The 24,202-nt window shown below is 34.1% G+C and overlaps 2 protein-coding genes across 20 annotated transcripts in view; both read left to right on the top strand.

Moving 5' to 3' along the window:
- The window catches only part of LOC129800789 (glutamate receptor 1-like), a 119,353-nt gene extending 115,363 nt beyond the window's left edge, over positions 1-3,990 (top strand). Inside the window, exons 12-13 of the mRNA XM_055845428.1 lie at positions 402-714; positions 3,391-3,990. Coding sequence (XP_055701403.1) covers positions 402-714; positions 3,391-3,471 — 394 coding nt within the window. The 3' untranslated portion in view covers positions 3,472-3,990. The remainder of the gene's footprint in view (positions 1-401; positions 715-3,390) is intronic.
- A 17,114-nt stretch (positions 3,991-21,104) lies between these two features.
- The window catches only part of LOC129800793 (gamma-aminobutyric acid receptor subunit beta), a 74,636-nt gene continuing 71,538 nt past the window's right edge, over positions 21,105-24,202 (top strand). For 16 of the 19 annotated variants that reach the window (XM_055845434.1, XM_055845443.1, XM_055845449.1 and 13 more), the window contains exon 1: positions 21,188-23,634. In XM_055845434.1, the coding sequence (XP_055701409.1) occupies positions 23,519-23,634 (116 nt within the window). In that variant the 5' untranslated portion in view covers positions 21,188-23,518. Of the gene's footprint in view, positions 23,635-24,202 lie in introns of all 19 variants that reach the window. The other 3 variants (XM_055845439.1, XM_055845436.1, XM_055845438.1) reach the window with 3 other exon arrangements.

The following is a 24,202-nucleotide window of genomic DNA, read 5'->3' on the forward strand; positions in this document are numbered from 1 at the left end:
AGGTAAAATTGCTATGTTGCTCGAATTATTCAAATAAATTAATTCTTCCTGGTGACTTTTGGAAGTATAAAAAATTGCTGAAAAAAGCAATTTTCTTTGAGTGATAAACCCCTAAGAAAGCTCCAATGTATGTTTTATTTATAAAAAAAAGCTCTATGACAGCAGAGAGAAGCAGTATCGACATCTGCGCAAAAGCTCTGAAACTTTAATAAAAACTCTCCAAAGCTCCCCTAAGCACAGCCTCATAGCGAAGATTCAGCCTAAAGTTCTAAGACAAGATACGGCCATAAGCTTTTCTTTTTGGGGAAAAACTTCTTTGCAATGCAAATATTCTGCAAATGATGCTGGTGGGTGGGGCAGGATACAAATGGACTGATTGATGGGTTGGATATTTCTTTCAGGGATCCCATAAACTTGGCGGTGCTGTCGCTGAAAGAGACTGGAGAGCTGACGAAGTTGATGAATAAATGGTGGTACGATCGGACTGAATGTCGTCACGACAAGTTCGATACGGCCCACAATGAATTATCTCTGAGTAATGTTGCTGGCATCTTCTACATCCTAATTGGAGGTTTACTACTGGCTCTGGTGGTGGCTCTTGTGGAGTTCTGCTTCAAGAGTCGCTCCACAAACAACCAAATGGATGCTGTTAAAACAAAGCCCAAATTAACAATTCAGATGACTGGCCGAGAGTATGACAATGGACGAGTTGGGGTGAGATTTTGAACCATAATTCTACCCTTTAGTCCCTATTCTCGAAATCAGGGGAAAATCTTTCAATACAAAGAGATAGGGGAAAGTTCCCATGCTTCGTACTATCCGAAGCTTCATAAAAACTAAATTTCTCCTACGTTAATACCTATGTAATACATCATACGTTAAATTTAGTCCTCACGCAGCTTGGATTCGTGAAGCATAGGTACTTTGCCCTACTTTGTCCTTTGGATGGATGTTTAAGATTTAAGCACACCTACGGCTTCGTGAAAAATGGATCAAAATGTAGTTTATTTGATATTTCGATGATAATTACGGAATCCATATGTAGGCTGATCCTAATACGGACTTCAGACCTAATGCTTAGCCATATGGCTGAACTGTTATAATTCCTTATCAGTCAAAATTTGGAAAATTTAACTTAGAATTGGATTACTAGAAACGAATGACCTATTAGATTCTGGAAAAGCAATAAAATTGGTTGCCGTTGGGGATTCTGAGACATACGGGAACTAGGTTAAACCTTTAGTCTGAAGACCGCTTAAGGTTTATACAGGCTATTATACACCTTTCCATGAAAACATCCAAGTAACTTCGTGTATCACATTGACCCAAGCTAAGACAAAGGTTTTTTTCTTAATTCTAAGTTAAATATTGAATGGAAATTAATTTAGCAATGTGGAATGTGCATGTTCTATTCAACAATTATTAACACAGTCGATGGACGAGCCCACCAATCATATTTATTCAGATTCGTTTTTATGCTAATGACAACTAACGCTATTACCGTAACACCACTAATGTCTAAGTTCTAGAGAAAGCGTCTTGATTGTGGAACTTGTTCAATATTTCCGTCCCTGGAAGATTCTACACTGAATAATGCATCAGTTCTAAAGCCCATATTTATCGAAACTTTGACGGTTGTGTAAGTCTCTAACAATCGAGAGATCTCACTTCCATTCCAATCGATTCAGAGCCCAATTAGTAAATAAGTGCTACACGTTTGAAACGTTACGATCATTGACAATCTATGAGTCTCTTGATCTATACGTTGCACTATAATCGAACTGAGAGCTGCTTATAGAGTACTATTGATCGATATCACCACCTAATTTAATTGGGATTGAAAAATGCTTGACTGTGGAACTTATGCAGTACTTAAGCCCTTAGAAGGTATGTTTTCTGACCCTCATTTATTCACATTCACAATTTACTTCCGATGTCCAAATATTGAACAAGTTCCACAGTCTATACATTCGCTGATACGTATACTTTAGTGTCGCTCGTAATTAAGAGAACTTACGTTCCATTGCAAACAAACTGGTTTCTTAACTTTGAATAAATTCCACAATACTGGTAGACATATCCACTGAAAGTAGAACAGGGGTCCAAAAACAAAATTTAGCAGGGGTCCAAAAAAATTGAATAAGTTCCACACACAGTCGAAATATCTTTGGTAGGGTATAGGGTACGTGTGTCTGGATCGTTGATAATTGAAAGAACTTGCTTCTTATTAAAATAAATTTTAGGGGTAAGCATCGAGCACCGCTGATATAGAGTATTTCCGAGATCTCAGTGGCGTAATAGGCAAGATCGTTGGTTCTTGAGCGGATAGATCTCCGGCTAGACTCTCAGTTGTGAGTTAGAATTGCGCCAGGCGCAAAGATCTGAATGTCAGATATAGACAGTTTTCACACGTAACAGAAACATAATAAAATGCATCGCCTTAGTCCAGTAATTCCGGAAGTACGCAAGACGCATCTAGGGTGAAAAGAACGTCTATTGACACATTAAGAACTCGTGTCAGCACCTATTGACACCCTATTCTGTACCATTTGGGATACGAAATTTGAACATCTCTGTTTATATGCTCTCAATTCTTCCGGTGTTCGTCAGAAGGGTATTCCTCTTTCAAATTAAAAGAATCTGGTTTTTCTCCAAAGCTTTCAACCCTTGGTATAGGTCTTCCTCAGTGGGTCAATTTAGAAACTTTTAAGTATTTAAAAAACGTCTAAAGTAGACAAAGCGACAGTGAAAGATCAACACGAAGAGTACCAAAAATGTTCAAAAATCAAAAAAAATAGTTTAAAATTAATAAAACAGTGAGAATCACTGGGAAAGAGTTAGAGTGAATGTGGAGATGCATAAAATTAGTCAGACGTTAGACGTTTTTCAAATACTTAAAAGTTTCTAAATTAACCCACTGAAGAAGACCCATACCAAGGGTTGAAAGCTTTGGAGAAAAACCAGATTCTTTTAATTTGAAAGTGGAATACCCTTCTGACGAACACCGGAAGAATTGAGAGCATAAAGTTCCTCGTCAGACTCTAAAAGAAAGAAACTCTGTTTATAGTAAAAAGTATATTACAGAAAAAACGTTATATTACTTATATTTTACTAGATACATTAAATAATTTTCAACATTTTGACAAAAGTGTCAATAGGGGTTCCCTGTCGAACAGACATTCCTCCGACCCTACATCATGGCAAGGCGCTCCTGTGCGGTCTACAACGCAGTCCATTCACTCACTTTTCCAATGAGAATTTTTCCCTGAAATTCGAGAATCAAGAGTCCTTTGTAAAGGTTTTTCTGCCCAATAACCCATAACAATGGGTCCAACAATGGCTTTTGCGCAAATTTAACGCAAGACCCGGTTCTTTTCTTCTCCATTTCAGTACTATACACCATCGAGTCAGATGCCAGGTCATGTTGAACCACCGGACCAGATGCATGGAAATCCCCATGTTCAGGTTTGACGGGAACTTGCGCAGGAGTCTCGACTATGACGACCACCCTGCGCCCCCTCAATACGCCGGATATTGGCCAACAGCCGTCAAGAAACGGAGAAAATGCTAGGGCATGACACCCTCAATCAACACCCCGTGGGGTCATCGTCATCTCCCTACCTTGAGACCTGAGCCATGGGGACCCAGACCGCCCTGGAGCTAGACAGCACCATCAGCGGAACGCTCAAAACACCCAAATCCAACACATTGCAAAAACATTCTGTAAACTCTCCCTGTACTTATCACTCGTGAGAGTATTTTGCCAAAGATATTGCATAATAAATTCTAAGGTGAAAGGAGTTATAGAGAAAATTGCCCGACTGACGGGTGGATTCTGGGTCCACCCCCCTGTGCTCAATCCCAAAATTCTGAGAAAAAAATATACAGGAGACTTTCGGATTTACCTGCAGAGAGGCTAGGCTTTTTCTTTAAAGACACATTTTGCTGGGAAGAAGGATTTGACTTTTTGAGAAAACTCCGCCGACAAGTACAGGATGCGTGTTTTAAATTGAGATTTATTCATCTTCTTATTTTTACTAATTGTAATTTTAGTCTACGCCCCCTTTAGAAGTTCAAAATTTCTACTATCCATATTCGTATTTAAATAAAGGTTTTGTTCTATACCACTCTAACAGAACACTTGAATTTTACTTTTGAATAGAAACTGAAGAGTTCTTCCTACTTATAAATAGGCCACGCCTTCAAAAACGCTATCATAGGTGACACTATTCGAAGATAAAACTGAAAGTTTCAGATGGGGTTAACGGGATTAACCATCTAGAGACGAGTGAGACTTTCATGTCCTATATAAACCAAAACTGTTTTCTGACTTCATAAAACAAAAGATCTGTCTTTAGTCAAAAAATCGATTTTGTCTTCCGGACACCTGTGTCCCAATTGCCCTTAAACCGCTTAAACGGTTAATCTAGAAGGATATTTTCAACAATTTAGCCATAAACCTTAAGAGGGTTCCCCTAATTACAAGGTCTAAAGAAGTTTACACTTTCTTACCTAAATACATTACTTATCCCAGAAAATTCCATAAAAATTTCATAAGTCCATTCGAAGTATTTGCAAAGATAGAAAGACAAAAGCAAAAGAGTTCTAAGCAGATTTGTGATAGCATAAAGGTCAACATTTTGCATTAACTGGTGTCACACTCGTTCTTAAGGGGTTTATGTATTCCAGTGGGCGTGGCTTATTATATTCTTGACTGAATATTTGTTTTATCTTCTATAATTTCTCAATGAATGAATGATTAATCTTCAAAGTATGAATCATTCCTGCTTGAGATCTAGTCTATTTTTTAGGGGCGGAACTTTTCGTTACCTACCTCCTATAGTAAAGTTGTTTCCCCAAAAATATCCCTGTATTATTTTATTAACTTAAAAAACTTTTATTATTTCTGGATAGTATTTTCCTTGGTCCCCCACTTACATCAATATTAGGTCATTAGTAATAAAGAATATGGGTGGGGACAATTTGGACAAATGGGCGTGGTCTGTTAAATTCATGAAACCACCGATTTTTTTTGTTTTCCTCTACGGTTTCTAAGATGTTTATGATTTACTCAGCGCTAGTTTTTATTTTATTTAATTAATTTTTGAATACAGGTCCTATACAGGGGAGTGTCTGACTTTATTAAAGAGAAGGGTATTTTTTTCGGAATCCTCCACTCAAAATTATATTTCTTTTCCCTAAATGTGAATAAATTTCTTAATAAAGAAATTTAAAATTTACTGATTCATATTTATTGGGCTGTAACTTTTGAAAAGGGCGTTACCTAAAGTCATTTCTGGGCGGAGTTTTCTAAATAAAGTTCACTAACTCCTCCCTTCAAAATATGAAGTTTAAAAGAAAAGCTTAATGTGTTTCCGTAGGATTTCCGAGTTTTGTGAGGAGTTCTTTTGTATAAAGAAGAAAAAAACATAATTTTCTAAACCTAAAATATAGAACAATTAATCCATTTGACTAATCGAGAATCTCTCTGTCATTGCCAAATCTCCATTGAGAAATCATGACAAGAATATTATATATACCTTTTAAGATTATAAAAAAAATCCATGATGATAAATGAAAGTCTAAAATCCACCCTCCCCTAATTGTCTTAAACACAAAAAACTTATTAATCCATAAATGAAAATTCCTAGTAGTTACTTAAAATGCTGTCATAGATAGTTGTTATAATCATATCCAAATTGAAATTTATTACTGTGGTACTAAAAGGGCGCAAAAGGATGAATCACATTAATTACTCTGTACATAGGACTTCATTTTGCCAAAGAAAATCGTCAAGTCATGTTCAATCGTGAACTTTATATATAAATTAATCTATAACAATAAATAAATGTAAGATATTCTCTCACAGATGAGATACGCTTATAAACAAATGTTTTTCAAGTGAGTTTGTAAATATTTTTCATATTGTTGGTGATTTGTTTTCTAAAACAATCAGTTTTTTTTATATTTTTGGGGAGAATGAGATGTTTTACACAAAAAAAATAACAAATTTCTCATAGAATTTTAAAGGATAAAAAAGAGTTTAAATGCAGCTTTTAATTAAAATGTTCTAACAATTTTTTGTGGATGCTGAACAAATTTAATAAAAAAAATACTAATATTAGAAATAAGTTGATTTATTAAATCTTTTTGTCACTTTTCGATGAAAAAGTAATTCTATCCATTTTTTATTTTAATATTTCTTTATTAAAGAATTTGATTTATAATATCAATCAAGTAAAAAAGAGCATCGTTATTAATTTAAATTAATTCAAAATTTATTTAAATTGATTAGAATTCATTGAATTCAAGGTTTCCAATTTTATTTCACAAGTTCTTGAGGAAAATTTTTTATTCAGCAAATCTCAGAAATATCCCCGGGATATTTTTATTTTCAAATATAAAAATAACTACAATAAAAGCAAAAATATTAAGTTAGAATATATTTTATAAAAAAAATATTCAAATAACAAATACTTCTTTTGTTTCAAAATACCTTTTTAATAAGAAAAAATGCCAATTAATTTAATATTTTCTTTGATAAATGTAACCAGCTATTCTCTTTTCTTTTGCATTAAGCTAATTAAAGAAATATAGAGTTTGAAAATAGTTTTCTTTATTAGTTTTTCGAATATTACCAATGTTATTTCTAAATTAAAAAACGGTTTTTTTTTTTAAATCCTGTTTTGAAACTTGAATTGCGATATTCCAAGTTAGTCTATCAATTTCAATTTTATTTGACTACTTTTTTTCAATAATTTTTAGCATAGGTACACCTTTCTAACTTTGTAAAATTCAATCGATTGACTTTTACCTCTTACTCTTTCAAACTGAAATCAGAAATATTTATCTCTCTCTGTCGAAGAAAAATTAAAATTGAAGATGAAATTTCAGTTTCAATTTTCATTTGGTAAAAAGGAATTATTGTAACAGATTTAGATTTGAAAAAGTAAGAAGCGATAATGACAGAATTTCCCTACTGTACAAATGGGCAGTGAAAATTAAATTTTAGAAAGTGAATGTGTCAAATTTCGGCATAGTTGCAAATAAGCACCGAAGTTCTAAGTTTGAAATGAAATATTTTCAATACATATTGAAATTTCCTGTTAGTTTCTTTTCGTGAGGATTGTATGCAACCTTAGAAACTAGTTTATCATCTTTGCTTTGTTTAAACTGTTCCTAAAATATTGAAAAATTGATAAAAATGTAGGCATTGCTTTGAGTAGTATTCCGGCCACTTTGAGTATAAATCCGGCCACCTTGTTTGTGATCACCTTTTGTGAAGCATCGGATAGAAAATTTCAAAATATCATATGGAGCAAGTTTAAAAATATATATTTTAATACGTTTATATGACTCACAAGCCTTGAGATCTTCCGTGTAATTTATCCTGAAGATCTTAAGAGTTTACCTTGGCATCCCAAATTTACGCACAGATTCCCGTAGCAGTTTCTCCTTCCTGAACTATTCCAAGGCCGTTTCTACATCATCTTTTTCATAGAATCTATGCTTTTTTTTACCTATGTGCCTTGTAGAACTCAAAAATTGAAAAGAAAAAATAAAATGAATAGGAAATTTAGAAAAGCAAAATATGTTGCCGAAATAGGCAACATTACCTCACCGGAGAGACGCTCACAAAGTATCTACTTTCTTACGCGAAATACAGGATCCATCTGGGAAATTTTATCCGAAATTTAAAGAATGATTCACTATTAACTTAAACAGAAAGGATCCTTAATGAAAACTAATCAATTTTCATGAAAAATATCGAAGGAAAACCCTCTGCACTTCACCAAAAATCACAAGACTGCTAGAAACACAAGCGATCTGTCACATTTTTTGTAATGGTGTCTACAGACTAGAAGCAATATTCGTCAAAAGTGCTTCTTTTAAAAAATTCTGACGTATCTGCGTACAAGGATAGGGGAAATTTTCTTCTTTTAAAAAAGGCATTTTTTAAAGAAATGGCTTCTAGTGTGTAGAGGCCTTAAGACTCTCTCCACACTGAGTTTCTACAACACAATTTAAATTCAAATTATATCTAAAGTTTAACGATTTTTGTGTTAATACGTCCTAAAATGAATAAATATTTAAAAGAAAAGTAAATTCATTGATTATTCGAAAATTAAATCCATAATTGTAATTCATTTAATTGCTTGACCGAAATTACACTCAAAGTGGCCGAAATATAAAGCAGGCCGAAATTTGGCACACTTACCCTAATATTTCTAGAAATTCAAAAATTTTAATTTATTCAATTTTGAGATTTTTTTCACTATTTCAGATGGTCAAAGTAAAGAAGTACACGATTTTACGTTGGATAGTGCTTTTTTTGTTTTTTGCCATCTGGAACTGTTTAAATTAGACATGATTCCAAATTACCCCATATTACCCTATTCAGTTAAGAAATTTAAGAGTAATAAAATTTTCCTGCAAGATTAACCAAAATAAAAGTTTTTAATTAATTTAACATGTACCTTAGATGTTGATTTGTTTTTTAAGATTTATACTCTTATATTGATCAAACATAATGTTTTACTGCTCATTTGCTTTCAAAAAGTAATTACAAATTCCTTCTGCATGATAACTTTAATAAAATAATTTTAAAATTTTTTCTTGCGATGTAATATGCGGTAATTTTAAATTTATTTTTCATTTCCTTATCAAAATTAATGTATAGAAATATTTACAAAAAATATCAAAATAATATTGATAATTCTAAAACTTGATTAAGTTTAATAATTTTTTATCTAAAAAGGAATTGTTTTTCTGGACAAATTAGTTTTATTAACTCAGCAAATTAATAATTTTTAATGGACAATCAGTAAAAAGAGTTAATCTTGAAAAATATCATTCAACAATCTGTCAATGATAAATCATTTTTAAAAAATAAGTACGAAACTATTGTGAATTTAACAAACTTTATTTAGCACTTAAAGTTTCTATTGAAAATGGTAACAGATTCTAAGTCATAGCTTTATGTATTCAGTTAGTAAAGTTGCGGGGCTGCATTTGAACTCTTCCTCTTGAAGAAGAAGCTTTCCTTCAAAGGAAACTTTCCACATGAGAAGGTTTTAAAGCGGAAAAGCACTTCACAACAATCAAAGTCCACAATTTCACATTTTAGACTGAGATGGTTTTGAAAGTAAATGGTGGCACAAGTTGTGATGATAGAGGCCAACAAAAATGTAGTAAAAAAAAAGTTGAAAGAAAAATTGCAATTGACGAAATTTTCAACACACATACACAGAAACACATTAGAATTATGTTTTACACCCTGAGCTTTTGCTGTAACATTTCATTTCTTGTTAAATATCACAGTGTTATACATATCCCCAAAAAGTTTCCCTTCTAACACTTTCCCTAACACCCACAAGAGTCATTATCACCCAGTGAAATAAAACACAATAATAACCCTCGTAAAATTATTCGCATCAGCAAACATTAATATTCTCTCTTTGCAAAAGACTCTTGTTTACACTTGAAATCTCATTCTCTATCCCAAGGAAAATATTTATACTGCCATAATTGCGAGTGTGAGGGAAAAAGGTGAAAGCTAAGATGAGAAGTATTTATTAGTAAAATTAAACTGATTTTTCTTAGTGATAAGGATTTAACTGTGGTTCGGGGGAAAATGGGAAGAGGCTAAAAAGGAATAGAAAAATTGCATTAAGAGTGAATTTATATATTGTTTCCATTTTAAAATAAGATAAAAACGGAAGGATTGGAGTATTTAAAATGATATTTAATTGAACTGACTGGTGTACATAGGAGATTTACTAAAAAAAATAATTGTATGTTCTTAAAAGTAAAAAAAAGACAGGTGGTGAGGATAAGAAATCTGAGACTCACTAATAAATAAAAATGAATTATGTTACGGAAGAATGTCAATTTTACTTGTTTTTTTTATCCCCATCAATACCCCTGTAAGGCTCCCCAAAATTCATCCCCAAAGCACTTTTGCCCGAAAAAAACGTTCAACGTCGATGGAGACGCCAGGTTCACCAGGCGTCTCCATCGTTCAACTTTGACATTTTCCACGGAAACTCCAGAATAAATAAATAAAAGCAACCGGGAATGTGGTTGGGGGTTCAGTGGGTGGCTCTTGGGTGGGTGCAAAAAAAATTCAATGAGGGATGGATGCCCCTTTTAGCTGTGTGCTCATCTCACCCTTCAGAACTACATCACACTGAAAATAATATGCTCTTGTCGCCAATGAGGAAAAAGTGAAGAAAAAACTGCTGCTTTACGAAGGTATTTTACGCGTAGTAAATTAACTCTGATTATTACATTCCGGCTAACATATTAAGTATACCTATATAATAGTTAATAAGTATTAATTCAATGACTTAGTTTTAAGGAATTGTTGAACATTCAACTACATAAAAAAATCGAAAATGTCACATACGTCAGCGCTTTGTGGCGAATAGCGAAACTAATATGGCAAGACTTATCCTTAACACAAAGTACTTAACCCTCTAAATGTATTATTACACTTGCGCATTAAAATTTTAATATGATTCACATTAATTGTCGCTGGTGAGAGTCTAAATGTGTAATTTGTGTGTTTGAATCATTTTATATTCAAAATTTGATCTTTTTGTTGATAAAAAGGTAGACTTGGCCCGCAAAATTTGATATAAATTGATTTATAGCATTAATGTGAAAAATTAATGCGATTTTTTCTTTAATTTTTTAATGTGAAAAATATTTATGCTTTAAGTAAATTTAAACTTATTTTTGTAGGCCAAGTCCACTTCTTTATCAATAAATAGAAAAACCACAAATATCAAGTGACTCAAAGACACAAATAACATATTTGGACGCTCACAAGCGACAATTAATGTGAATCACTTTAAAATTTTCATGTGCAAGTGTGATAACGCCGTAGTATTACTGCTCGAACTCCACGGAGAGGGCAGTATATATACACGCAGAGAAATTATGCTCTAGATTCAATCGCAAAATGGGATAATTTTGGGATTGAAAAGGCTCCAATACCATTTTGCGATTGAATTCAATCCCATTTTGTGATTGAATTTTAGAGCATATTGTGATTGATTTTATCCCATTTTTGCGATAGATTTTTCGAAAATATTGTGATAGATTTGATCGCATTTTGGGATTGATTCTATCCCATTGTGAGATTGAAATGGCTCCAATCACATTTGGTGATTGAATCCATCCCATTATGCGATTGAATTTTCGAAAATATTTCGAATAGATTTATCCCACAATGCGATCAATTTTATACCATAATGCGATCAAATATATCGCATCATGGGATTGATTTTATCGCATTTTCAGATTGATTCTATCGCATTACAGGATTGTTTTTATCGCATTATGGGATTGTTTTTATCCCATTTTGGGATTGTTTTTATTCCAAAATGCTATTGAATCTATCCCAAAATGTGATTGACTTTATCACATCGTGAGATTGATTCTATCGCATTATGGGATTGTTTTTATCGCATTATGCGATTGTTTTTTATCACATTATGGTATTGTTTTTATCCCATTATGGGATTGTTTTTATCGCATTATGGGATTGTTTTTATCCCATTTTGGGATTGTTTTTATCGCATTATGGGATTGTTTTTTATCCCATTTTGGGATTGTTTTTATCGCATAATGGAATTGTTTTTATCCCATTTTGGGATTGTTTTTATTCCAAAATGCTATTGAATCTATCCCAAAATGTGATTGATTTTATCACATCGTGAGATTGATTCTATCGCATTATGGGATTGTTTTTATCGCATCTTGTGATTGTTTTTATCACATTATGGTATTGTTTTTATCCCATTATGGGATTGTTTTTATCACATTATGGGATTGTTTTTATTCCATTTTATGATTGTTTTTATCCCACTTTGGGATTATTTTTATCACATTATGGGATTGTTTTTATCGCATTTTAAGATTGTTTTTATCGTATTCTGGGATTGTTTTTAAGGTATTCCGATATATATTTTATCCCATTTTGGTATTGATTTCATCCCATTTTGCTATTGATTTCTGCTATGTTCATGCAGCCAGGCATTCACATTTTTTCGCTCCGGCCAGGATTCGATCTCACAACTTCTTGGCATATCTCCACTTTTGGGTCGACGATCTTACCAATTGCGCCACCAGACGACTTGAATTTCATTGACTCCCAGGGCTAATAGTTTCTAAATTTATTTTATTTAATTGATTTTTAGAAATCCACATTTTAGGAACAAATGGGATTGTTTTCATCGCATTTTGAGATGGAATTTTAGAAACCAGTGCGATTGAATTTATCCCATAATGTGATTGATTTTTGGAAATCCACAATTTAGGAACAAATGGGATTGTTTTCACCCCATCTTGAGATTGACTTTATCGCACTATGCGATTGAATTTATCCCAGAATGCGATTGAATCTATCCCACAATGCGATTGTTTTTATCGCATTTTGGGATTGTTTTTATCACATTATGGGATTGAATCTATCTCACAATACGATTATTTTTATCGCATTTTGGGATTGTTTTTATCGCATTTTGGGAATGTTTTTATCACATTATGGGATTGAATCCATCCCACAATGCGATTATTTTTATCGCATTTTGGTATTGTTTTTATCGCATTTTGGGATTGTTTTTATCGGAATTTGGGATTGTTTTTATCACAATATGGGATTGAACCTATCCCACAATGCGATTGTTTTTTCGCATTTTGGGCTACTTTTTATCGCATTATGGGATTGTTTTTATCACATTATGGGATTGAATCCATCCCACAATGCGATTGTTTTTATCGCATTTTGGGATTGTTTTCATCGCATTATGGGATTGTTTTTATCACATTATGGGATTGAATCTATCCCACAATGCGATTATTTTTATCGCATTTTGGAATTGTTCCTATCGCATTTTGGGATTGTTTTTATCACATTATATGATTGAATCTATCCCACAATGCGATTGTTTTTATCACATTATGGGATTGAATCTATACCACAATGCGATTATTTTTATCGCATTTTGGGATTGTTTTTATCGCATTTTGGGATTGTTTTTATCACATTATGGGATTGAATCTATCCCACAATGCGATTATTTTTATCGCATTTTGGGATTGTTTTTATCGCATTTTGGGATTGTTTTTATCACATTATGGGATTGAATCTATCCCACAATGCGATTATTTTTATCGCATTTTGGGATTGTTTTTATCGCATTTTGGGATTGTTTTTATCACATTATGGGATTGAATCTATCCCACAATGCGATTATTTTTATCGCATTTTAGGATTGTTTTTATCGCATTTTGGGATTGTTTTTATCACATTATGGGATTGAATCTATCCCACAATGCGATTATTTTTATCGCATTTTGTGATTGTTTTCATCGCATTATGGGATTGTTTTTATCACATTATGGGATTGAATCCATCCCACAATGCGATTGTTTTTATCGTATTTTGGGATTGTTTTCATCGCATTTTGGGATTGTTTTTATCACATTATGGGATTGAATCTATCCCACAATGCGATTGTTTTTATCACATTATGGGATTGAATCTATCCCACAATGCGATTATTTTTATCGCATTTTGGGATTGTTTTTATCGCATTTTGGGATTGTTTTTATCACATTATGGGATTGAATCCATCCCACAATGCGATTGTTTTTATCGCATTTTGGGATTGTTTTCATGGCATTATGGGATTGTTTTTATCACATTATGGGATTGAATCTATCCCACAATGCGATTGTTTTTATCGCATTTTGGGATTGTTTTTATCACATTATGGGATTGAATCTATCCCACAATGCGATTATTTTTATCGCATTTTGTGATTGTTTTCATCGCATTATGGGATTGATTCTATCGCATTATCAGATTGCTTTCTTCCCACAATGTGATTGAATCTATCCCGCATTGTGCAACAATCCCATAATGCGATAAAAACTAACCCAAAATGCGGTAAAACAATCCTAAAATGCGTTAACACCAATCGCATTGTGGGATAGATTCAATCACATTGTGGGATAGACTCAATCCCATAATGCGATAAAAAGTGACCCAAAATGCGATAAAAACAATCCCAAAATGCGATAAAACAATCCTAATATGCGATAAAATCAATCGCATTGTGGGATAGGTTCAATCCCATAATGCGATGAAAACAATCCCAAAATGCGATAAAAATAATCGCATTGTGGGATAGATTCAATCACATTGTGGGACAGATTCAATCCCATGATGTGATAAAAACAATCCCAAAATGCGATGAAAACAATCCCAAAATGCTATAAAAATAATCGCATTGTGGTATAGACTCAATCACATTGTGAGATAGATTTAATCCCATAATGTGATAAAAACAATCTCAAAATTCGATAAAAATAATCCTAAAATGCGATAAAAACAATCGCATTATGGGATAGATTCAATCACATTGTGAGATATATTCAATCCCATAATGTGATAAAAACAATCCCAAAATGTGATAAAAATAATCCCAAAATGCGATAAAACCAATCGTATTGTGGGATAGATTCAATCCCATAATGTGATAAAAACAATCCCAAGATGCGATAAAAACGATCCCAAAATGCGATAAAAACAATCGCATTGTGGGATAAATTTAATCACATTGTGGGATAGATTCAATCACATTGTGGGATATATTCAATCCCATAATGTGATAAAAAGTAACCCAAAATGCGACAAAAACAATTCCAAAATGCGATAAAAACAATCGCATTGTGGGATAGATTCAATCACATTGTGGGATATATTCAATCCCATAATGTGATAAAAACAATCCAAAAATGCGATAAAAATAATCCAAAAATGCGATAAATACAATCGTATTGTGGGATAGATTCAATCCCAAAATGCGATAAAAACAATACCAAAATGCGATAAAAATAATCGCATTGTGGGATGGATTCAATCCCATAATGTGATAAAAACAATCCCAAAATGCGATAAAAATAATCGCATTGTGAGATAGATTCAATCCCATAATGTGATAAAAACAATCCCAAAATGCGATAAAAACAATCGCATTGTGGGATAGATTCAATCGCATTCTGGGATAAATTCAATCGCATAGTGCGATAAAGTCAATCTCAAGATGGGATGAAAACAATCCCATTTGTTCCTAAATTGTAGATTTCCAAAAATCAATCACATTATGGGATAAATTCAATCGCACTGGTTTCTAAAATTCCATCTCAAAATGCGATGAAAACAATCCCATTTGTTCCTAAAATGTGGATTTCTAAAAATCAATCACATTAGGGGATAAAATCAATCACATTGTTTCTAAAATTCAATCCCATTTCTCCTGGATTCAAGAAATTTTAGGATATTTTTGAGATAAAAATCGTGGGATTGAAACAATCCCATGGGGATTGAATCTGGATACTTGGAAATTTCTCTGCGTGTAATACCTCGATTTTTTGACCCCCCAAAATTTCCACCTTCCACCCCCCGGAGACAACTTTTGTCAACAAATCTTCACATTTCAGACGATTTCTTAGAAATGTCGTCCCAGGCGGACATTTCGTCCTTAGACGAAAATACCATTGAATCATTCCTAATAACGGTTTTTCAAGGTCAACGGTTAAAAAGACACTAGAGAACGCATTTATCAAGCGAATAGGGTCATGTTTGGGTCGTTGGAAAGGTCTTGGAATTTCCGACAAAACTGAACCGATTACAATCGGTTTTGAATCTGTAATAAACCGGTTCATAACCGTTAAATAATTTTTATACGAAATTCAATTAAATTACTCCTAAGATGTATTTTGGGAAATATTTTGAGTGATTTATAAGTCAGTTCAAATCGCTTGTGAACCGGTAATGAACCAGTTATTTACCGACAACTATTTTTTGTTCGAATATAATTTTTATTACTCTTCAAACTATTTTGTGGAATCTATTGAGTGATTTATGAATTGATTCAAATCGATTGAGTACCGGTAAACGGTAAATGATGCGAAAATACTTTTGAGGTATAGCATCTAAGTCACGAGTTCGAGCATTTCGCAAAGCCTGGGACGCTTTGCCACCCCTTTTGATTTGATTTCATTTCATTTTATAGAAGAAATATTTCAGAAATGATTGCATCATTATAATAAAATAGTTTTAGTTCAAAAATTAAGCGCGAAAAATACCCGAGATAATAAGAAGCAAAAAGAAACTTATTAACCAAAACCATACTATACCTCCCCCTCAATTATATTAATTAACGGGCTGATCTATATATGAATTAGGTCACTAACTATCAAACGATCTCATTAGCTCACAATCTGAATACAAATCAGCTCGTCATGTCAGGCTAGTATCGATTTGTTCTATAAGGAAATAATTTATTTGTGAATTTCATCAGATAATTTAGCCAATAAATTATTGATAATTTTAAGTGAACGTTGCGATTATTTCTGACAAGATTTCTGGTAAATCGGGTACCTGAAGTACTCTTCAGGGATATTAAAAAGTTTTCTTTAATGTGGATAATGTGTACTTACCGAGGTTCCCTGCTCTTCGCCTCAGAGAATCAGTTATTTCATCTTCTTGCATCTTCAACTCATTAAGGTAAATCATGAAGTTCTACCCATGTTGATTACTTTTTGTTCAGAGGGGAATAGGGCTGTTGGATCTATGGTTTTGAAAGGAACGGTCTAAAAGCGAATAGTTCAAATTATCACCTTAAGTCATGTTTATTACTAAATAGTTTGAAGTCACTGGTACTGATTTGATTGAGAAAAATGAAGGTCAGATTTCCATTCTGAGAAGGACTTCCTAACGCACTATATCACTTTCCTATCATTTTTTTTTTAAAGTGAATTGCAGTTATGATTTAGTATAATTTAACGTCACAATAATATTAGATGAGCACATATATTCTGTCAATAGAAAACGTCGAAAGTTTGAAGTGGTATATCTCAACTCCTGATAAACATAATTGAATGAGTGAACTATTGTTGGGAAGCTTGGCTCATTGGCTCTTAGAATCTGATAAATGCAATATGCTATGGGTAAACCATGGTCATCCAGAACCACTTATGTCGAAGAAGACATTTTTTGCAGCGTCATTTTTGGCCATCCACTGTTGGGACCAGGAGTGACCCACAATTCTCGCACTTGGACTGTTCGTTAGAGGAACTCAAAGGGTATAATTTGTGGAAGAAACTTTTTTTTTGACATCACACTTTTTTTTATTCATCGACTTTTGCAAAAATTTTGAAATGTTAAACGCAAGGAAACAAATACAGAAATCCTTCTATCCCATTTTCTGGACAAACTGATGAAGATATCGACTTGGAATGTTCTGAGTATCTCCACATAAGTTGATCCAAGGAATCCAAATGTCACTTCAATTTCATGCTTACTCTAGAAACCACTCTTTTAGGAATATCTCAAGAACCAGACCATCGGAGCATTTCATTTTTGGATATGTTTTAGAGAGTGTCCTAGCGGACATTTCATCCATACATCTCAAAGACGTCCGATCTCTTCCTCTTTCACATGCTAATATTCTGTCCAGAAGAGCAGAATTTCTTCTGATCAATTTTCTGACCAAGGAGACAAAGTTAGCGACTTTGATTGTTCTGAGTACTCCCTAAAAGTCAATCTAAGGAATCGAAATAACACACGCATTTGCCTCTCATCCTACTCCTTCTCCTCCAGAAACCATTCTTTTGGGAATATCTCAAGAAATAAACTATCGATCCTTTCCATTTTTGGATATGTTTTTGACATGGGCAAGGCAAACATTTCGTCTTCAGACACCAATATCATCCAGAAATTTATTCTTGGAATTTCCAAGGCTAATTAATAGACTGCGTAAGGAAGTGTATTTTTTAACGGATTTAGACAGAATGTAGTTTATTTGATAGAGCTTAAATTTTTTTACAAGCTTATTCAATTTATTACAAGCAATTACAATTTTTTACAAGCTTATTTTTGTGCATCGGGATGAAATTTTAGTATGTTATAGCTGCTGATTATACCTCTCACACAAAAAATACTTAAGACGATCCATAACCCCTGACCCGAGCTATAAGGGGTCAAATTGTGAAAATTGAACAACCTCTATCTCCGGTTCTAATTAACATTTTGAGCTAAATTTGGGGTTTTTGGTTTTGTCTCGATGAGCACTATCAGATGGAAGTTCAAAAAGTCACCACAGGCGGCGCTGCGATAGCGTCAAAATTCATCAAAATTTAAACTCATTTTTCTCAAAAATGCCATTTCGCAAGTTAATTAAATTTTAGATTGTTGCAGTCTAGTCTAGGACGTTTCAAAGTTCACGAAATTAAAAAAAATCATATCTCCGGTTCTATTTGATAGATTTTGATGAGTTAGGGCTTAAAGAAAAGATCTCATAAAATGCTACAACTTTCTAGAATATTTGAACTTCGTGGGATCAACACCAGGGGCGCCATAATTGACATAATTGTAGAGGACACTTATATCTATATTTTGTCCATACATCATTTTTCGATCAGATAATGCGATCTGTCCAATTTTGCCGTTTAAGTGTGAAAAAATTGATTTTTCTCATAATAACGCTTTGAAACCACTCAAATGCCAATTTCACTGTTTTTACTCGACCAAGACACTTAAAATAGGGTTTTAAATGGAAAGTCTCACAAAATACAACAATTCTTTGATATAGTTGAAGTTCATCAAATGAACACTTGGGGCGCTCTGGGCGAAAACAACGAGTTAAGAAACAAACAACCTCGATTATCTTGGCTTCTGATTAATCGATGAGATCAAGTTCTACGGCAGTAGAACGTTTCGTTCGTTTTTCTACGGTTTCTGTCAGTCTATCCAAATCCTGGATATTTTAGCTTAAATACAAAATTTGTATAATTTCACGAATTTGATTCAAGATAACTGAATGGCGTCTCCCAACTTCAGCTCTAAATCGAATTTGCATGCATTCCGAGTTAGGTCACGTGAAAAATCTCACCTACATAAGCCGGTTAGGATTATCTGTCTCTTTTAGTGGTTTTATAATAACAATAATCAAATTAACATTGAACGACTTTTGAGATGATTTTGAGTATTTGGCTTTGTATTGTGTTAGTACATCAGAGACAAATACTTTTGATCTTATACGGTAGTTTTTAGTGTTCAATAAATTATCAATAGTAATTTATTACTAGGGGAAAGTCGTCTGCCTTTAAATGCAGCAGCCTTCAAATGTTGCGATTTTTTCGTTGTTCTCAAAAGCATAAATTATATTCTATTAACTATTAGGTAGCTATCCATCATCCTCGCAAATCATCAAAAAATGGAGAGCCTAGCTCCTATTTCCTAGATGCTAGATCAAAAAAAAATGAAAATGAGCTCTAAACTGTAATTTTGATGTTCCACAAATCATGTGATTTTTCATAGTAAAAATCATTTTACAAATGAATCTTTCATTGTGACACATAGAAGGTTAATCAGGCTTAATATTTCTGTTAATACATTTTGGTTCAGATGACACAATTTTTGTGGGTGGCAAAAATTTGCAAATATCACCCTGCAGCAGCCTTTAAATACTAATGTCGTGTGCCTTTAAATCCTATCTTTCCATACATCAAAACATGTGAAATCGAACTCCTACTTTTCTCTGACGAACGTCATGCAAATACTTATAACCTGCTATCTTGCTCCGGTCGGGATGTTTCAAGTTAACAATTGTCAACTTCAATGGCTTTTTCTTCCAAATTTTCAAGTGCAAAACAGTGCTTCAGAAAAATGTAAAGAAAAGTTATTGTGAAATGTCTTTTGATTGCAGTGATGATTTTAGTGAGTGCGTTAGGCTTCAACCTAATCATTTATAGCCCATTTAGTTTTATTGATTCAATATTCTCAGTGAAAAAAAACATTTAAAGGCAGCTGCCTCGCGTTTAAAGGCAGACTATGCCAGCTGCCTTCATACAAATCGACATCACTTTTTTAATTTCCTCAGAAGGAAAAACTGAGGACTTGTAGGTGCTAAATGAGGTAAGCATATACGCTGAATGAATAAGAGAATTTTTTGGTGTAGTACAAAATAAAATCCATTTTGTGGATTCTTCAGAAAAAAATCTTAAATTTGGAACTCCATTTTTCGTTTGAAGGCAGACGACTTTCACCTACTCAGAATATTCATTTTGGTCAGAATAAATTTAGCAAAAGATTTTATCGTTAATATGTGAAATCCTACAATGTGCGAAATCATGTTTGTGTGTGTATTTGCCCCAACACTTTACGTAGATAATTTTCAAAATATCAACTTTTAGAAGGCAATTTGAAAATCAGTTTTTCAAAATAGATTTAAAATTTACCATTTCCCTACGCAATATTACAAATTTAGTGAATAAAAGATTGCACATTGCATTGTTTAATTTGCAAGTAATTATTTTCAAATATCATGAAAATGAATTGTTAATAGCTTAAATTCTCAAATGTAGGTGAGTGCAAAGAGCAATTTCAGTAATTTTCAGTATTTATCGATTGGTGGAGGCGCCGAGTCGACCAGGCGTCTCCACTGTATTTTCATACCTTTCATACCGTCGCGTAAAGCTCAGCGTAATTAAATCACCCCGAAATGGGTGTATTTTGTCAAAAGCGACTTCTGTGAGGGCAATGGGTAAAAAAAAAAGAATTCCTAGAGCAATTCTCTACGAATATGAAATATGTCTCTCCCATCTTCTATCAAAACTTTTTTTCCCCTTCCTCTCCCTGGGTGCTCCAAGCTCCGGGGACTTGAGCTTTTTTTGCCTCGATGGTGCGTGGCAGATTGAATTCTTCAATTCACCTGACCGTTGGGGGTCGCCTACATTTTTTTTATGTTGCCCAAAAACTGCCTCTCCTCTATGTGTGCGTCAAATACCACGACATAGATGGTAGAAGTAAGACAAAAAAAAAACAGCCCCAGCTTTTGCCGAAAAAGTCCGTTCTCTCTTTTGGGTTCGCTTTTTGGATGTGTAAATATTGCCCCACTGCCGCCCTCGAAAATATGGTTGGAGAAATCACAACTTGGGCGCGCACAAATCAATATCCCAAATACAGAGCTTTCCACAGAGATTCCCGGGGAAAACGCTTGCGCCCAGACCGATGGCTTAGACTGGGCCATGGTGCGATAGGATACAGAGGGCAGTTGGGTGCGGTCTAAGTGGGGTCAAATTGAACGCAATCCTTATGACGTATGTGAGAAATTCAATTCAAGAAGTACGTTCGCGAATTTTGCTCCGTGAAATTGTGCTTCGTCCAACGATGAGGTTGTAGATCGAATTGAACTTTCATACCTAACACAACTCGTACATTTCCAGTTAAACGCGTTTTGAGGTGCTTCAGTTCTTTTTTTTTGGACAAAGATGGTTTGAGGACTTTCTTACGAACAAAAAAAACCCGGGGGTGTGTGTGTCCAAAAGTGATTAGGCACAAATTTCCCAGAGATTGAACAATAAAAAAATATGTGAACCAAACGCCGAGTTTCACCCAATTTTAGTTCAATGCAAAAAAGGGACAGCACCATCTTAAAAAAAATCGCGAAAAAATTCAATAGACGAGTTACTAAGTAATAGAGAAAAGAAATAGTTGAGTGAACTGTTTTGGGCAGAAGACTTGTGAAGAAGAATTCCTCCCTAAACATAGATCCGTTTTAATATTAAAAAAATAAATAAAATAAAATAACGTGCTCAATAGCTGTGATTAAAACCATTTAAGAAATTTAAAATAAAAAAAAGGAATTTAGACCGAAAAATCATTCGAGAAGTCTACACCCTGAAAAAAAGGGCCATCATCCATTTCTCAACAGCAAAAAAAAAAGAAGGTGAAGTGACTGAAGAGAATCCGTGAAAGCTTTCAAACTTAGAGCTCCCTATTGAAAAAGGCATCCCCTATTGAATTTGTGTGGGACTTCAAGAGACCATTGAGGAAGGATTTTGGGGTCAGAAAAGAGCCACTTTAATTGCCACAGAAAAATCGACAAAGTGCTCGCAAATAATTTCTGTGCTTTTCGTTTTTTTTTTTCATTCCTGTCTTATATGCGCTCCTCTCAATTGTTCTCCTTTTACCCCTAAGCTCTCGGTGAAAAGCTCCTTTTGCACCCATACGTTGGAAAGTTTTCTCTATCTGTAAATATTTGTGGTGGAGATGTGATGGAATCATTGGTGAAAAGCGCAAGCGTCCCCAATTAGACTTTTGCCCAAATAGCAATCCCCACCTCAGGGGTGAGAGAGAGAGAGCTTTTGCCAACGCAAAAGCTACCAATGTGTGCGTAGCCCATTAGTTAGGTGGTGTTGGTGCAAAATTTTGCTTTTCCGTGTCCCGCCCAACATTTTTGCCTAGTGCAAGGCGGAAAATTGTCTGTTACGGCTGTTCGTGTTCGTGTTTCAAAGAAATTTTTTCCACTTTTTAATTTTTTGTTTCTCTGTAACTTACAAAAAAAGTCCCAGTAAAAGTTTTTACCAACAAATAAAAGCATCAAAACCAACAAGTTCGACCCCTACGCGTGTGAATTCAAATCCTGAAAACTGCAAAAGAATAAAAAAAACACCCTGAAAAAAAAACTCCAAATCGTGTGAAAAATCTCTAAATTTTCCCAACACAGAACACCTCTCTGCACTCCCCTGTCCATTCCTTCAGTGATATCATCCATTTTCTATGTGCTAAGTGAGACAATTTGGGACTATTTTGCAGACACCCCGCCCCAGAAAAAAAATTGTGAACTTTTCTCCGCAGCCCCTTGGTGGAGCACCCAAAAAAAAAACAGAGAAAATACATTTCGGAAGAAGAAAAATAAATCAAAAAAACAGTATTTAGTGTCAAAGATATAGTAAAAAAAACAATCTTTTGTACATAGAAAATTATATTGCGAAAAATAGAGGAGAAAGAAAAAGCTCAAAAAAAAAAGTCCGAAGGACTTTGCAATGGAGGCGCCTTCTGGGGACATTTTCGTGGATCTCACAGCAAAACTGGACGAAGAATGAAGAGAAGAGTCTATACATTGCACCTCTAGATAAGACTTTGAGGTGTAACTTGGAAAATTCTACCCAGAAGAGACTAAAAAAAAAAAGAGTTTTTTCCCAAATTTCTTTCTCATTTTGTCGTAAAAGTGTTTGTGTGGACGAAAGTTGAAGAACAGCAAAAAGATGGAGTACCCGAATCATCCTAGTGCAGATCAATATGTGATGCTAAGCACTAATTGGGAGAAGTGTGTTCGGTGAGATGAGCTTCTCTATGAAACAATTGGGGTGACAAGAGTGCATTCAGGGGGGGCACAAGTACTCAAAAGGCAGGCACTTTGTCGTCATCATTGTCTGTGATTGAGGTACGAAAAGAGGGCACGCAAGAACAAAAAAAATAACAAGAAAAAAGAAGAACTCGACCATATTAATACCCTACATTGGCACGAAGGCATCCTGTCTGCTAGAGGGGGTGTTGCGAATTTTCATCCCCTGCAGACAACAGGAAAAAAACTGGTATCAGGAAAGGCTTACCTTGAAGTGGATAGTGTGACGAAAGGTACACATCAACATCATGCACCTATTGAAGGATACACTTCTGTCGAAAGCCCAATTCGGAGCACTCTGGGTGGTTCTCACCTTTGTCATATTTGTACCCCCATCGAGGAGGTTGGCACTTGTCGATGCTGCGTAAGTATTTCTGTTTTTTGTTTTCCTTCCATGAGAGGGTCAAGCCCTTATAGGGCTTCGATAATCCAAACTGCAGGGGTTCATTATCTCAGAGATTTTCATTTCGGAAGCAATTGAGGAACTTCTTTGGATGCTTAAGATATCTTAGTTTTGTCAAATTATCGGATATATACCCTTTAAGTTTAACCTTTATTGCGGTAGTTTAAAGGTGTACATACAAACAGATAGCACGACGTGACGAAATATTATTTGGGATACCATACTAGCCGAGAAACGGCTTAACGTAATTATAATCAAAATTGATGGGAATTTAAAAAATCATTATTTAATTTATAATTAAATCAAACCGTCTTTCGGATTAAGTCATAAGTGCGTCCAGCACATAAGGCTTGGTATGGCTGCAGACAGTATGTTTGAGGGTGCTGAGAAGGCTAGTGGTACCTTTCGAGATATCTCTTTTAGATGTCTACAATTAGAGGTAATCCATATTGAGAATACCAAACTCATCACTTATTGTTCTCGTTTAATTATTCAGCCAATGGTTACAAGACAAAGCTTTGATAAATTA

The sequence above is a fragment of the Phlebotomus papatasi genome, chromosome 2 (assembly GCF_024763615.1).
Source record: "Phlebotomus papatasi isolate M1 chromosome 2, Ppap_2.1, whole genome shotgun sequence".
Lineage (NCBI taxonomy): Eukaryota > Metazoa > Arthropoda > Insecta > Diptera > Psychodidae > Phlebotomus > Phlebotomus papatasi.